Source organism: Corythoichthys intestinalis, chromosome 22, assembly GCF_030265065.1.
Source record: "Corythoichthys intestinalis isolate RoL2023-P3 chromosome 22, ASM3026506v1, whole genome shotgun sequence".
Lineage (NCBI taxonomy): Eukaryota > Metazoa > Chordata > Actinopteri > Syngnathiformes > Syngnathidae > Corythoichthys > Corythoichthys intestinalis.
In genome coordinates, this window is record NC_080416.1 from 35,146,950 (window position 1) to 35,159,957 (window position 13,008).

At 40.2% G+C, this 13,008-nt stretch overlaps 1 protein-coding gene across 6 annotated transcripts in view; it reads left to right on the plus strand.

Annotated features, from left to right (window-relative positions):
• Positions 1-13,008, plus strand: part of depdc5 (DEP domain containing 5, GATOR1 subcomplex subunit) — a 272,311-nt gene that overhangs the window by 15,157 nt on the left and 244,146 nt on the right. For 4 of the 6 annotated variants that reach the window (XR_009061928.1, XM_057828504.1, XM_057828503.1 and 1 more), the window contains 5 exons: positions 4,934-5,021; positions 5,144-5,190; positions 7,595-7,680; positions 10,959-11,042; positions 11,128-11,177. Coding sequence is in view for 5 of the 6 variants with exons in the window: in XM_057828504.1 (XP_057684487.1) it covers positions 4,934-5,021; positions 5,144-5,190; positions 7,595-7,680; positions 10,959-11,042; positions 11,128-11,177 (355 nt within the window). In the remaining variant the exon portion in view is untranslated. Of the gene's footprint in view, positions 1-4,933; positions 5,022-5,143; positions 5,191-7,594; positions 7,681-10,708; positions 10,847-10,958; positions 11,043-11,127; positions 11,178-13,008 lie in introns of those variants that run through there. The other 2 variants (XM_057828506.1, XM_057828507.1) reach the window with 2 other exon arrangements.

The window sequence follows — 13,008 nt, forward strand, 5'->3', positions numbered from 1 at the left end:
CCAATTCCATTCTATTGGATTGAGATCTGGTGACTGTGGAGGCCATTTGAGTACAGTGAACTCATTGTCATGTTCAAGAAACCAGTCTGAGATGATTCCAGCTTTATGACATGGCGCATTATCCTGCTGAAAGTAGCCATCAGAAGTTGGGTACATTGTGGTTATAAAGGGATGGACATAGTCAGCAACAATACTCAGGTAGGTTTTGGCGTTCCAACGATGCTCAATTGGGTACCAAGGGGCCCAAAGAGTGCCAAGAAAATATTACCCACACCATAACACCACCACCACCAGCCTGAACCGTTGATACAAGGCAGGATGGATCCATGGTTTCATGTTGTTGACACCAAATTCTGACCCTACTATCTGAATGGCGCAGCAGAAATCGAGACTCACAGACCAGGCAACATTTTTCCAATCTTATATTGTCCAATTTTGATGAGCTTGTGCAAATTGTAGCCTCAGTTTCCTGTTCTTAGCTTAAAGGAGTGGCACCCGACGTGGTCTTCTGCTGCTGAAGCCCATCTGCCTCAAAGTTCGACGTACTGTGCGTTCAGAGATGCTCTTCTGCTTACCTTGGTTGTAACGGGTGGTTATTTGAGTCCCTGTTGCCTTTCTATCAGCTCGAACCAGTCTGGCCATTCTCCTCTGACCTCTGGCATCAACAAGGCATTTCCGCCCACAGAACTGCCGCTCACTGGATATTTTTTCTTTTTCGGACCATTCTCTGTAGACCCTAGAGATGGTTGTGCGTGAAAATCCCAGTAGATCAGCAGTTTCTGAAATACTCAGACCAGCCCTTCTGGCACCAACAACCATGCCACGTTCAAAGTCACTCAAATCACTTTTCTTCCCCATACTGATGCTCGGTTTGAACAGTCAATAAGAAAACCCATTGGCAGTGTATCAAATACTTGTTCTCCCCACTGTATACAGCATATATATATACTCTATATATACACACACAGTGATACCTCTACGTACGACATGAATTGGTTCTGGAAGTCAAATCTAATATGGAGAATAAAGAGGATAAATGTAACGACTGTAGTGTAGCCCAAAGTGGCAGAGTAAGAGTTGCGTTACTTCTTCACAAGCTTGTTCTGGTTGTGACGTCAAAGTTTGATTTCTAGTAGGCGGGGCGAAGGCAGCTGAGAAAGGAGGTCTAAATAGGATCGACTTTCATTATTCATCCTTTTGTTGATGGATTTATGTCAAAAATGTGGTCTGACCTCATTTCAAAGCAGCTCGTCATAGAGCGGCATACCAGCACCCAAACCAGGTGGATTGATAGGGCTGTTTGATTTTGCCTAACAAGTATTTTCTCTCAAACCCGAGTTTCCGATCTCTAGTAAGATTTCTTGGGAAAATATAAACAATGACAAATAATTCATGTTTAGTGCAAAACTGTCACTCAATAATACAATATGCAAGGTGGCAATCACATTGTTTAAACAAACACAATACGTACCCCAGTGAAGGTAGCAAACAGAATGATCCCTTAGGTTTATGAGCGCCTCATCTTTACAAAAGACGTCAGGTCATTAATGGGCCATTGAACAATGACCATATAGATTCAAATTTCAAATGCAGACATATGCATTTTGCCAAAATATGTCACTGTATTAAAACAAAAAAACAACATGGTTTACTTTTAGTTACTGTGATCTAGTAGCAGCAATCTTTATAGGACAACGACACAGAGGGACAGACACGTACGCGCATAAACTTTCGTTGTTGTGGTATAGTGCAATCTACACTCAGCCAGAATGTCTGCTGTTGTCTCGTACATGAAAGTGCAGACGAAGTAAATGAGGAAGTGTTGAATGTTTCAAGGCAACATGTTTTATTTGACAATCCACTGCAATCCATCTACATATATAACAATACTTTGAGTACATCATGAAATAAAACACAGCGTTTTATACAATTCAATTTGTGTCCATAGTTGAGTGAGCAAAGTAGCTGAATCGCCGGTAGCTATGGTTGTTGTTGTTGAGATGGTGCGCTCTCGTGGGAGGAAGCAGAAATGCAGAGGAAACAACGGCGGCTTTGATAAACCAAAATGGAGCGTTTTTTTTAAAAAAATTGAACGTACCGATTTGAACATTTTTAAAAGCGTTTTAAACAGAAAAGTTAGTTTCTGTTCAAAGTCGACTAATCGAACAGGTTTAGTCCTGGCCATATGTGACTCCTGGCGTGGCGATAGTAGAGATTAAGGATCATTTCAAACTCTCATGGTGTTGTATTTCATAACACCTTTAAAGTGAGTATGACACCAAAAAGCATCTTTATTTCATATTTCACGCTGTGTTTTATGCTCCTGAATGAAATGGACCGCTTGGATGTGTGTGGAAGTGATCGTTTAATATATTACATTTTTGAATCCCGCGCCATGAAAATGACTTACTTCCGGCTCCAGTTTCTTATTTAGGACGAATGCGAATGCGACGTCACCCGGGTTAGCGTCTCACAATACAGCATTGCTCCTCAGACACAATCTGCTATGTTAGCTGAACAAAAACTGCAGCCGCTCTCCTGTGACTCTCTCGCTGTTGACGCCTTTGCTGTGTAGTAAAGCATTATTTTGCCATATTCGTGTTGACCATGTGGCAGCTACGCTCCTCTGACGTAGGCCAGTTTGTCCGGCGGTCTCTGTCCAGCTGCTTCCCCGCAAACGAGCCCTCTGCCCTCAGCAGGTTAACAACGAGCTCTAACTTACTCGCCAACGGGCGGCTTGCCGATCGACGAAGACAATCGACAACCCCGCCGCTGTGTGAAATGATCCGGGCTAGTTATGTGTGATTTTTTGCTTTGAAGACTTTGAAAAATTACTCGGTTTGGGTTAGCATGTCGGCTAGCTGTCACGCCTCTTTGTTCGTTTACATTCTTCAAAGCCGGGGCAGGGAAATGACAAAAGCCTGATTAACTACGGTGGCATAAAATATCGTTCGGGAGGTGTGAGAGTAAAGGTGAAGTTGACAGTTCATTACAGAGTAATTTTACCATGTCGTACTGAATAAATGCATTTTTATTAGGGCTGTCAAACGATTAAAAATTTTAATCGAGTTAATCACACCTTAAAAATTAATCACAATTAATCGCAATTCAAACCATCTCTAAAATATGCCATATTTTTCTGTAAATTATTTTTGTAATGGAAAGATAAGACAAAAGACTGATATATACATTCAACATACTGTACATAAGTACTGTATTTATTGATTATAACAATAAATCCACAAGATGGTATTAACATTAACATTCTTTCTGTTGAAGACATTTTCTTCTTCTCAGCAAAAACAGACAACAGAGCCTTATAACAGTAACAGAAACAGTATTATTTAGAATGTGTGCAAAGTGTGTGTAGCGTACACATAAATGTGGCCCTCTTCTCTACTCATCCTCCAGCTAGTCACTGAGGCAAACCAACTTAATTACATTTTCTGAGAGTTGTTCCATCTATATTCTTTTTTAATTTGAATTCCCCACCCAGAGGGCCAACCCGCTTTTCTTCCATGTTTACATTTAACCGTTACCCACGCTGCTCACTGCACTTCTGAGTGGTGCGACGGCCCTGGACGTTTAATTGTTATCTTTTTTGAGCCTGTAAGTCAGCTGATCATCGCGTCCGCCAGCTGGCTGCCTCCCCTCCCAACGTGACGTACTCTAATTGACGCTGGACGGGCAGACGACGACGTCGCCGTCGCTGATGGGCCACCCGAGGAAGGGTGCCAACTTCAAAAACTAGCTGCTGTCAACACTCTGAGAGTTCGCATTTGACAGCATACGTGCCACGTACCTCCTCTCCAGCTGTTTGCTCACCATTCATTCACCTGTGCATTTGATCGCTACTTTGCTACACTCCCGCTTTTTCGGTGAGGTCTTTTGTGTTCATTCGTGATTGGATCGTTTTTGTTCACCACTGTAAATAAGAGCACCACAGCAGTAGGCGTAAAGTGCCGTTTTAGTTCAACTCGTTTTCTCCTGTTTTGTTCAGTGTAGAAGCCAGGGTAGTGGCTGTCTTTTTTTTAAATTTCCTTTTTACGATGAGGGTTTAATCAGCGGGTGGGGTTTAAGTGTAGTTTCATTTTGTTTGTTGTTTTGGCCTGGGCTTGCGCTGAATCCAGCTTCTTCCGCATTTTATATATTTTGTTCATTGTGAGTTCGACTTGAGTGAATAAATTTGTGTCCACTTGCGACTTGTGTGTGTGGCTCGTTTTATTTTACGCCCTTAGCGAGCTGTCCGTGGGACGTAACAGTGTTATTATGGGATGGATGAGCGGGTCATTCCGCGCTTACGTTAAATGCATCAAATATTTTAACGTGATTAATTCAAAAAATTAATTAACGCTCGTTAACGTGCTAAATTTGACAGCTCAATTTTTATTATTTCATATTCCATTTAGCACAAGACTGTTATTTGTCATGACCATACCATTTATTTAGCTATTTGAGAAAAATACTTAGATAAAAATATATCCTGTAAAAATATTGTATTAGAGAGACTAAAACAATGACATTTTGCAGCTCTCTTCACATTTTCCTCATTTTGAATAATTCAACCTCAATAGGCTGAATTCTAAATCCGATGAAACCATGACCCTGCCGACGTCATCCTCTTGTTAGGGACGCGAGAGCCCTATAATGGTAGGCGTGGCTAAATGGCAGATTAAAAGACTAATTTCTTGTCATCTGCACTTTGCCAAATTGTTGTATATAGTCGAATCGTCTCAAAATATGATTCTAATTCACATAATTATGCTATTTAAGACTTTTTTTTTTTATCCTGACGTACGCACTTAAGCCACAAAAATACATGCAGTAGTGTAGCAATGGGAAATAACGGATGACGCCCATTGAATTGAGGTTTCACAATATTTATCGAAACAATATTGTTTTCTCTGAGATGTCTTTGTTTGCCTTTGTTCAGATGATGAGGTGCTGGTCAATCCAAAGGTTTTCCCTCAAATCTGTCTTGGAGACGTCATTGAAATTGCACATCCCACAGATGAGTTCAGGTGAGCTTGTACCATAGAAAAGAACTTACTAAGACTGATTTCTTTCTGTATAACACATCTTATTGATTGCTTATCATTATTGTCGTGAGTCAATCCTGTTTTCCCCCTCTTGAAATGTGTAGTCCCCTTTTATTGCAAGTTAAGAGCTTAAAAGAAGACCTTCAAAAAGGTAAGAGAAACCTTTTTCTGTCATTCGAGAGAAGGTGTACATACCAGAATTACCGACTCTGTTACCTCATTATAAAAGTAGTTACTCAGCAAAGTAACTGTCGTTACTTTTCATGTTCTACACGTTATTACGTTATATATTATTTCACATTAAAAATGTTTATCCTAACTGATTGAATTCAACTGATTTTTTTTTTTTTTTTAAATAAGAAAATGTAGGTCACACTTTTTATTTATTTTTTTCTAAATTTCATCTATACAAGAGTGTAACGTTATCCAAACTTTTAACTTTCAAATGCTGTGAGAGAAAAAGCCTGATTTGTATGTATAGTCACTAGAGGTGTGCGAAATTTCCGATTCATAGATTATTCGCGATTCGGCCGTGGAAGATTCGAGAACGATTCATAAACATCCAAATTCCGATTATTGAATTACACCAGGTAAAGCGGAAATAAAACACAGTCAGCGCGGTCTTTGGGGCGCCGCGGTCTTCGGGACGCAATGAGGAACGGACCGAGAGTAAATATCTTGTTCAACTCATGCCGCTAGATTGAAAAAAAACAATCATACCTGGCTGCGGCCGACAACCGCTACAAATAGCGACCGGTTGCTAGTTGCTACAAACATACGGCAACATATTGCTATGGTAGATATCACATATTGTAGAACTAGATGTGAAATGACAGACGACGACAGCGTTGGAACATATACAAAGAACTAGATGTGAAATGACAGACTTGCCGCCATCTTAAAGCAGTGGACTTCTCTAGAAGGCTCTGTTGTATTGAACTCAATTAACTTTTTATCTATAATATTTCTAAATCGGCAAAATCTTGACTTGAATCGATCTTTAAATGATGAAACAATTTTAAAACTTTGACATGTCGAAAGTAGACAGATGGGAAATTATGGAATAACGGGAACAATTTTAACAACTTTAACGGTTGATTCACAACATTCAATTAATTGAATGTAGTTTAAAGCTTTTGATACAGAATGGGGACTTGAGTATTTTATTTACTGTTTTTAACTGTTAACTTTTTTTAACATTTCCACAAGCTATTTTTAAGTTCTAGTTAAGTTTTAAGTTTAAGTCTAAATTGTAAGTCCTGATAGAATTTTGAGTTTTTGCAGATTTCAAAAGAAGTGTATGATACCTGCCGTATTGGAGCACATTAAAAATGTATAAATAATAAAAAATTCATTATACAAAATACCAAAATGTCACGTAAGTGAACCGAACTGAAAAAGCAAATCGGAAATGGTTCAATACATCAATGTGAACCGTTGCGCCCCTAGTGAAAAGGTAGCCCTGAGCATCCGCCACTTAAAGCAACACTAGGTAACTTTTCAGTTTGATCGATTTTAGTGACACAGGTCGACAAAAGCGATAGTGCTTGCCGTAAGGAAGACTGCGTTTCCCATGAGGACCAGCGCACAGTGTCGTACAATCCTGACCTATTGGTCGTCTGCAGATGGATTAAACGACATTTCTGTTTCCAACAGCTGTGTGAAGGATAAATAGAAATGTGGTAATAAATCCAGTTGTGGCTAAACAATAGCATTTGATGATTTTGAAAATGACAAATGTTTGATTTTGTCAGTATTCCCCTCCACCGGCCCTGCGAAAACACCCGAACTCATCTGCGCTGACGAGTTTGGTTGAGGGGGGTGGATGCCAGCGAGCGAAACCCTGGCCAATGTTTATTCTTGAGTATTGCCTCCCTTTTTTTTGGCTCCTCGAACAAAACTTTTGGCCTCTTTTGTTGCGCTGCCATCTTTGCCGAATTTGCGCGAAAGCGTTCGCATCGACTTAAGTCTTTATGATGAATGGGGAAAGTGACGTATACCGTAAAGCAGTCAGCGCATAGTCATTCAACTAGTTGTCAGTTGACATACATTAAAAGGTTGAAAAGGTCCCGTTTTGTCGCCAAAAAACAAAACAGTACGTTAGTGAACCGAACCGAAAATGCAAAACCGAAACTTTTCAATACATCAACGTGAACCGTTGCACCCTTAGTGAAAATGTAGCCCTGAGCGTCCGCCATTTAAGTCGTTCATGCGGAAACTCCCGTGAGGTGGTTCCGGACGCAGGGCTTACCTTGTGCTAATAATACATTTTATGAGAATAAAAAGTCATAAAACAAAACCTAAACCGTACGTAAGTGAACTGAACCAAAAATGCAAAATCGGCAAAAACGGTTCAATACTGCCACATGAGCAGTTAGACCCTTAGTGATCAGTGTAGCGAGTTTTATGTGTGAATACCACAGTATCCCTCCGCCGCCGTCACACCCGCTGGTAAACAATGTTTAAATGCTGACAAATTGGCCTATAGTCTTCGTATAGATATTTACTTGTGAATGTGAACTTCATTCATGACTTCCTTTTCAAATCCTCTTTAGAGACAATTAGCGTGGATCAGGCAGTGGCACAAGCCTTCAGACTTCGTGCATATCAAGATGTCGTAATTAACATTGTTGAGCCAAAGGTCAGTGAGTTTTTTTTTCTATCTGCAATGATTTTCAAAAGTATGAAATACTCTTTTTGAACTTCATATTTTGTCATGTTTCAACATCTAAAAATGTATTTCATTGAGATTTAATGTGATAGACCGAAATAAATTGCTGCATTACCATGGAAGGATAATAATACATTGTTTTCATATACTAGTAGAAATCAAATCTCAAAAGTGTTGCCCACTCCATCAGAAGTGTTCCAAGTGCAGCAGGAGACATGTTACGTGTCTCAATTCTAAGCAGGGGTGAAAGTGGGCCAGAGCGCCGTTCCAGTAAAAGAGTCGGGACCTGAACAGGAGGCTCAGAACCTCTTCCATATCCATTTGCACTTTGGACTTATTTTAGTTTATTTATGTTTGGCTACTTATTTATTTCCTTATCATTTAAAGAGGTCAATGTTGGTGTGATCTTCAAAATATATTCCATTTCACTGTACATAATGTGAATCATTTGTACTTTTTTTTTTTTTTTATTCGTGTATGTTACTTATATCCTTGTTATTTAAAAATTCAATTTTGGTAATTAATTAATCCTATGTTCTTTCGGCACAGTGGCTGAGTGGTTAGCACATCCGCCTCACGGTTTTGAGATTAAGGATTCAATTCTGGGCTCCGGCCTTCCTGTGTGGAGTTTGCATGTTCTCCCCGTGCCTGTGTGGGTTTTCTCGGGGGTCTCCCACATCCCAAAAACATGCATGATAGGCTGATTGAACCCGCTATATTGTCCGTAGGTATGAATGGTTGCGTGAATGGTTGTATGTCTCATTTTGCCCTGCGAGTGGCTGGCAACCAATTCAGGGTTTACCCCACCTAACATCCGTAGTTAGCTGGGACAGGCTCCAGCACTTCCGCGACACTCGTGAGGAAAAGCGGCATGGAAAATGAATGAATCCTATGTTCTTAAGTAGTTAAAATTGAGGTTTTGCATTTCGATGTGAGGAAATGAGGGAAAATAAAAATGAGGAGATGGCAAGTCTGGTACTTGAGAGCCGCTATCCAGCTTGTTTTCTATGTCTCCTTCCTTTAGCACAGTGTTTTTCAACCTTTTTTGACTCACGGCACGTTTTTACATTGGAAAAAATCTCGCGGCACACCACAAACCAAAAATGTTACAAAATTATTTTCCGTACAGTATCTTTAATTATAAAATAATTTCCCAGTATGTATATTTACTCAGTGTGAAATTTGAGCCTGTTGAGATGAGCACAAAGTCAATATCCTTATTCGTCAACAGCTCTCAATCTTTGTTTTTATTTATTTATTTTTTATAGCAGTTAGGCTTGAAAAAGCTCAGAATTATCAGACAGAGGGACTTGAGCAATGTCTTTAACCACATCAGGGCTGAGCATCTCGCAGACGATGGCTTTGCAGGCAGGTAGTATTACTGTCTCTGTCACGGGACTTTTTGGATTTAGAAACAAGGTAACTGGCTTTGAGGGCTTTCTCATTTACCTTCGTATTTTCTATAAAAAAAAAAAAGTTGCCTGTTCCTCTGTGTTTTCACAAAGGCGAACAAAATAGTCCATTGACTTGTTTTGAGGTGACGAGTGTTTCGTTTGGAGATGACGTTTAATCTTGCTTTGCACCATGGCGCTCTGCTGCTCGTGTCTCGTTCAAGAACTGCTCGGATTTTTAGCCATTAGCTACCTTGCTGTTCTCAACAATGTGTTGGAATATAACACAGGGAGAGGATTGACGGTCATCACATATAGATAAAATAGAAAGCACACTTTCGAGTACATAACCAAATGATGTGCAGTCGACGTGCTGGGGTCCACATTGTCGCGGACAGCAAGGTCGTTGATAGCTAGAATCCGAGCAGACACGAGCATTCGCTCATCTGCACATGACCGAGAACTGTCTACCTCCTCCTTTCTTCCTTCCTACTGCAACTCTGCCCGACGACGTAAAACAATATTGTAATAGCACCGAATGGGGAAATAGAAAGGAGATGAGTCGGTGATGACTTTCCCACTTTATTGTGGCAACAATGGAAAATAATGAACAAAATAACAGCGGCATCTGCAACATGCGAACGCTAACTTCACTGTCACGCCGTTCTCCCTCCCTCCGTCCTTGCTTGTTAGCTTCTTGCTACGTCACCCACTCTGCAGTCTGATGGCCCCTTCTAGGGCCCGCGGTTACGGACATTTTGGTATATATATATATATATATATATATATATATATATATATATATATATAAATGCGACATTAGATAATTTCTCGCGGCACACCTGACGATCTCTCACGGCATACCAGTGTGCCGCAGCACACCGGTTGAAAAACAGTGCTTTAGCACACCTCATTCAGCAAATATGCCCCCGACACATAGAGATTCCTTTTATATTGTGATACCGCACCCACAGGAAGTGCACACTATGGCAACAGCAGTATAACTATGCCAACGGTATTTTTGTCTGCATTTCAGTGGTTTTAGAAGACTTGAACCCCAGAAAAAAACAAAAAACAAATATGGCTCCGTGGCAAGCTTTATGTAAAGCAACTGACCACAGATTATAATTGTAAGGTGGTTGGTGGCTGTTGTGTGTTGATACAGGCAGTGAGAGATGCTGAGGAAGATGCCTTATGGGCAAGTTAATACTTTGGCTTGTGGGCCTTGGGAGGCGCCGAAAGGCCAGCTAGAATCAAGTCACTCAGGCAACACTGTGGGTGTTGGAGAAGGCAGTCTGTGACTAATTGACCAGCCAGGAGAACGTTTAAAACGAACATGTTTGCTTTAGTGACACCTCGAACATTTCAACAGTCCTTTGCTTCTATCAAACATTGAGCATAACAATTTTACATCGAACAAAGTGCATCAACAGTGTATAAACCTGATAGTGTTTAGAAATCTCTCTCTCCCTCGCTCTCTCTACTTCCGACTGCTGATGCCGGACAAGTTTTGTCATGATTGGTAATGAAAGCATTTTAAATGGCATTTTGTATTGGTCTATCTTATGAAATCTCAATCAAATCCATTCATACTGTTGCGTATACAGGTAGTCCTCGGGTTACGACGTACTTGCCTGGTACACCAGACTCACCGCTGTTCCAGCTATTGAGTCTGGCCACCATTCAACGGATACAATTTCCAGGGCGGAGCAAGCCACAGCACAGCCTAGGAACGGAACTCGTTGGTAAACCGGGGACTACCTGTAATTTGACGCAATTTGTAAAAGTGCAAGGGTTTTAGAACTGATGTGATGCATAGTAACTTTCAATCCAAGTATTTCTTTTCCTCAATCAAAGGATGTCACTGTAGACCTCATGGAACTGACCTTTAAGGACCAGTACATTGGCAGAGGTGACATGTGGCGGCTAAAAAAGAGTTTGGTAGGAATTGTCAAAATATGAACTTGGATTTAATGATTTTTTTTAGGTATTCAGCAGTACATTTTATTTTGTTTTATTATTGCAGGTGACCACATGTGCATATGTGTCACAGAAAGTGGAGTATGCTGGAGTCAGGTACGTTGTACTATGCATTTCATAATGTGACTTAAAATCTCAAGTCAACCTTATTTTCAAACACTTAAACCAGCACAGAGCTGAAATAAAGTTTTGCACATAAAAAATGGAACATTAAACAAAGTCAATAATAAAATTACTTTCAAAACAAAACGGGCGAGTTATAAGACAAGAAATAAAAATAATGTTGAATTAATATTAAAAAGGCATGGCGATATTCTTAAAGTTAAAAAGCATCCATCCATTTCCTCCCACTTATCTGAGGTCAGAATAGTCAACATTCACTGACCTCTTAATGTGTTTCCCTCATTTAACATTAAACATTGTTTTAACTATTGATCAACAACAGTCAACATTTGCACGTTATCTCCCTTCAAACCACTACATTCACTGCTCACGTTCAATATTTTGATATGATGCTACCAGTCATCACCGGTAAAAACAAGCTAACAACTACGAAATTATAAGTGTGAACAATCGAAAAAAAAACACACACAAATTCACTTTATGATGTAGAACTGGAAAAAGCAGAACCGGAAATAAATGGCGAGGCGAGGCTCTACATAGCCGTTGAATTTTTTTTTTTTTTTTTTTGTAAACCATGAAGCGACTTGAAGAATACTTAGCAGAAAAATTACATATGCGGAGATCTCTTCCCATTTCGCCCTTCGAAACTTGCGGGTTTAGTAATTCGCAGGGTTTTAAAAAGTGTTCATGAAAAAATTAAAATGAAAAAATATGCGTCGTTTCATTATGAGGTGCAAGACAAAATGCTTCGCAGCAGGAAAACATAATGTACGTTGCTCAGGGGCAGTCTGCTTACCCATGGGCACTTATCCGAGCCACTTGATTGGTTCCTGGTACGAGAGTGACACATGACGAGTCTATTGAGCACCATCGAAGCTGCTCCTACTATGACCAACATGACCAGACCGCCAATAAGGATGGCTTTATTCCGTGAGCTGATTAACTGCATTTTTATTTTGCCAAGAAATCCGAATCGATATTGGAAAATCGGGTCAGAGAGAAAATTATCGGCCTTTTCTTCTTAGGCTAAATCAAACAGCCGAACTCTATACTACTTAAATAATTGGGGGTTGTGGTGGCTGGTTTGGATTATTGAGAGGGTTGCAAAATAGTCTTTAAAGTGCGTACGACAGGAGGAAAAAAGGCATTATTATGTGAATTAGAATCATATTTTGAGACGATTCGACTATATACAACAATTTAACAAAGCACATATGACGAGAAATTAGTCTTTTAATCTGCCGATTAGCCACGCGTGCCATTATAGGACCCCACTGTCCCCAACAGTTGGATGACGTCAGCGGGCAAATGGGCTCATCAGTTTTACTATTCAGTCCATTGAGGGGGAATTATTCAGAACAAGGAAAATGCGACAAAGAGAGCTGCAAAATGTCATTGTTTCAGTCTCTCCAATATTTTTACAGGATATTCTTTTTATCAAGTATTTTTCCCCAATAGCTAAATAAATGGCATGGTCATGACAAATAACAGTCTTGTGCTAAATGGAATAAGAAAAAATAAAAATGCATTTATTCAGGATGATATGGCAAAATTACTCCATAATGGTCAAAACTGTTGACTTCACCGTTACTGTCGCGCCTCGCGAAGCACATTTTATGCCACCTAAGTCGGGCTTATGTCATTTCCCTTCCCCGGTTTCGGGGAATGTAAACCAGGGGTGCCCAAGTCCGGTCCTCGGGAGCCCCTATCAAGCTTGTTTTCCATGTCTCCCTCCTTCAACACACCTGAATTAAATGATCAGCTCATCAGCAAGCGCTGCAGGAGCCTGATAACGATCCTGATT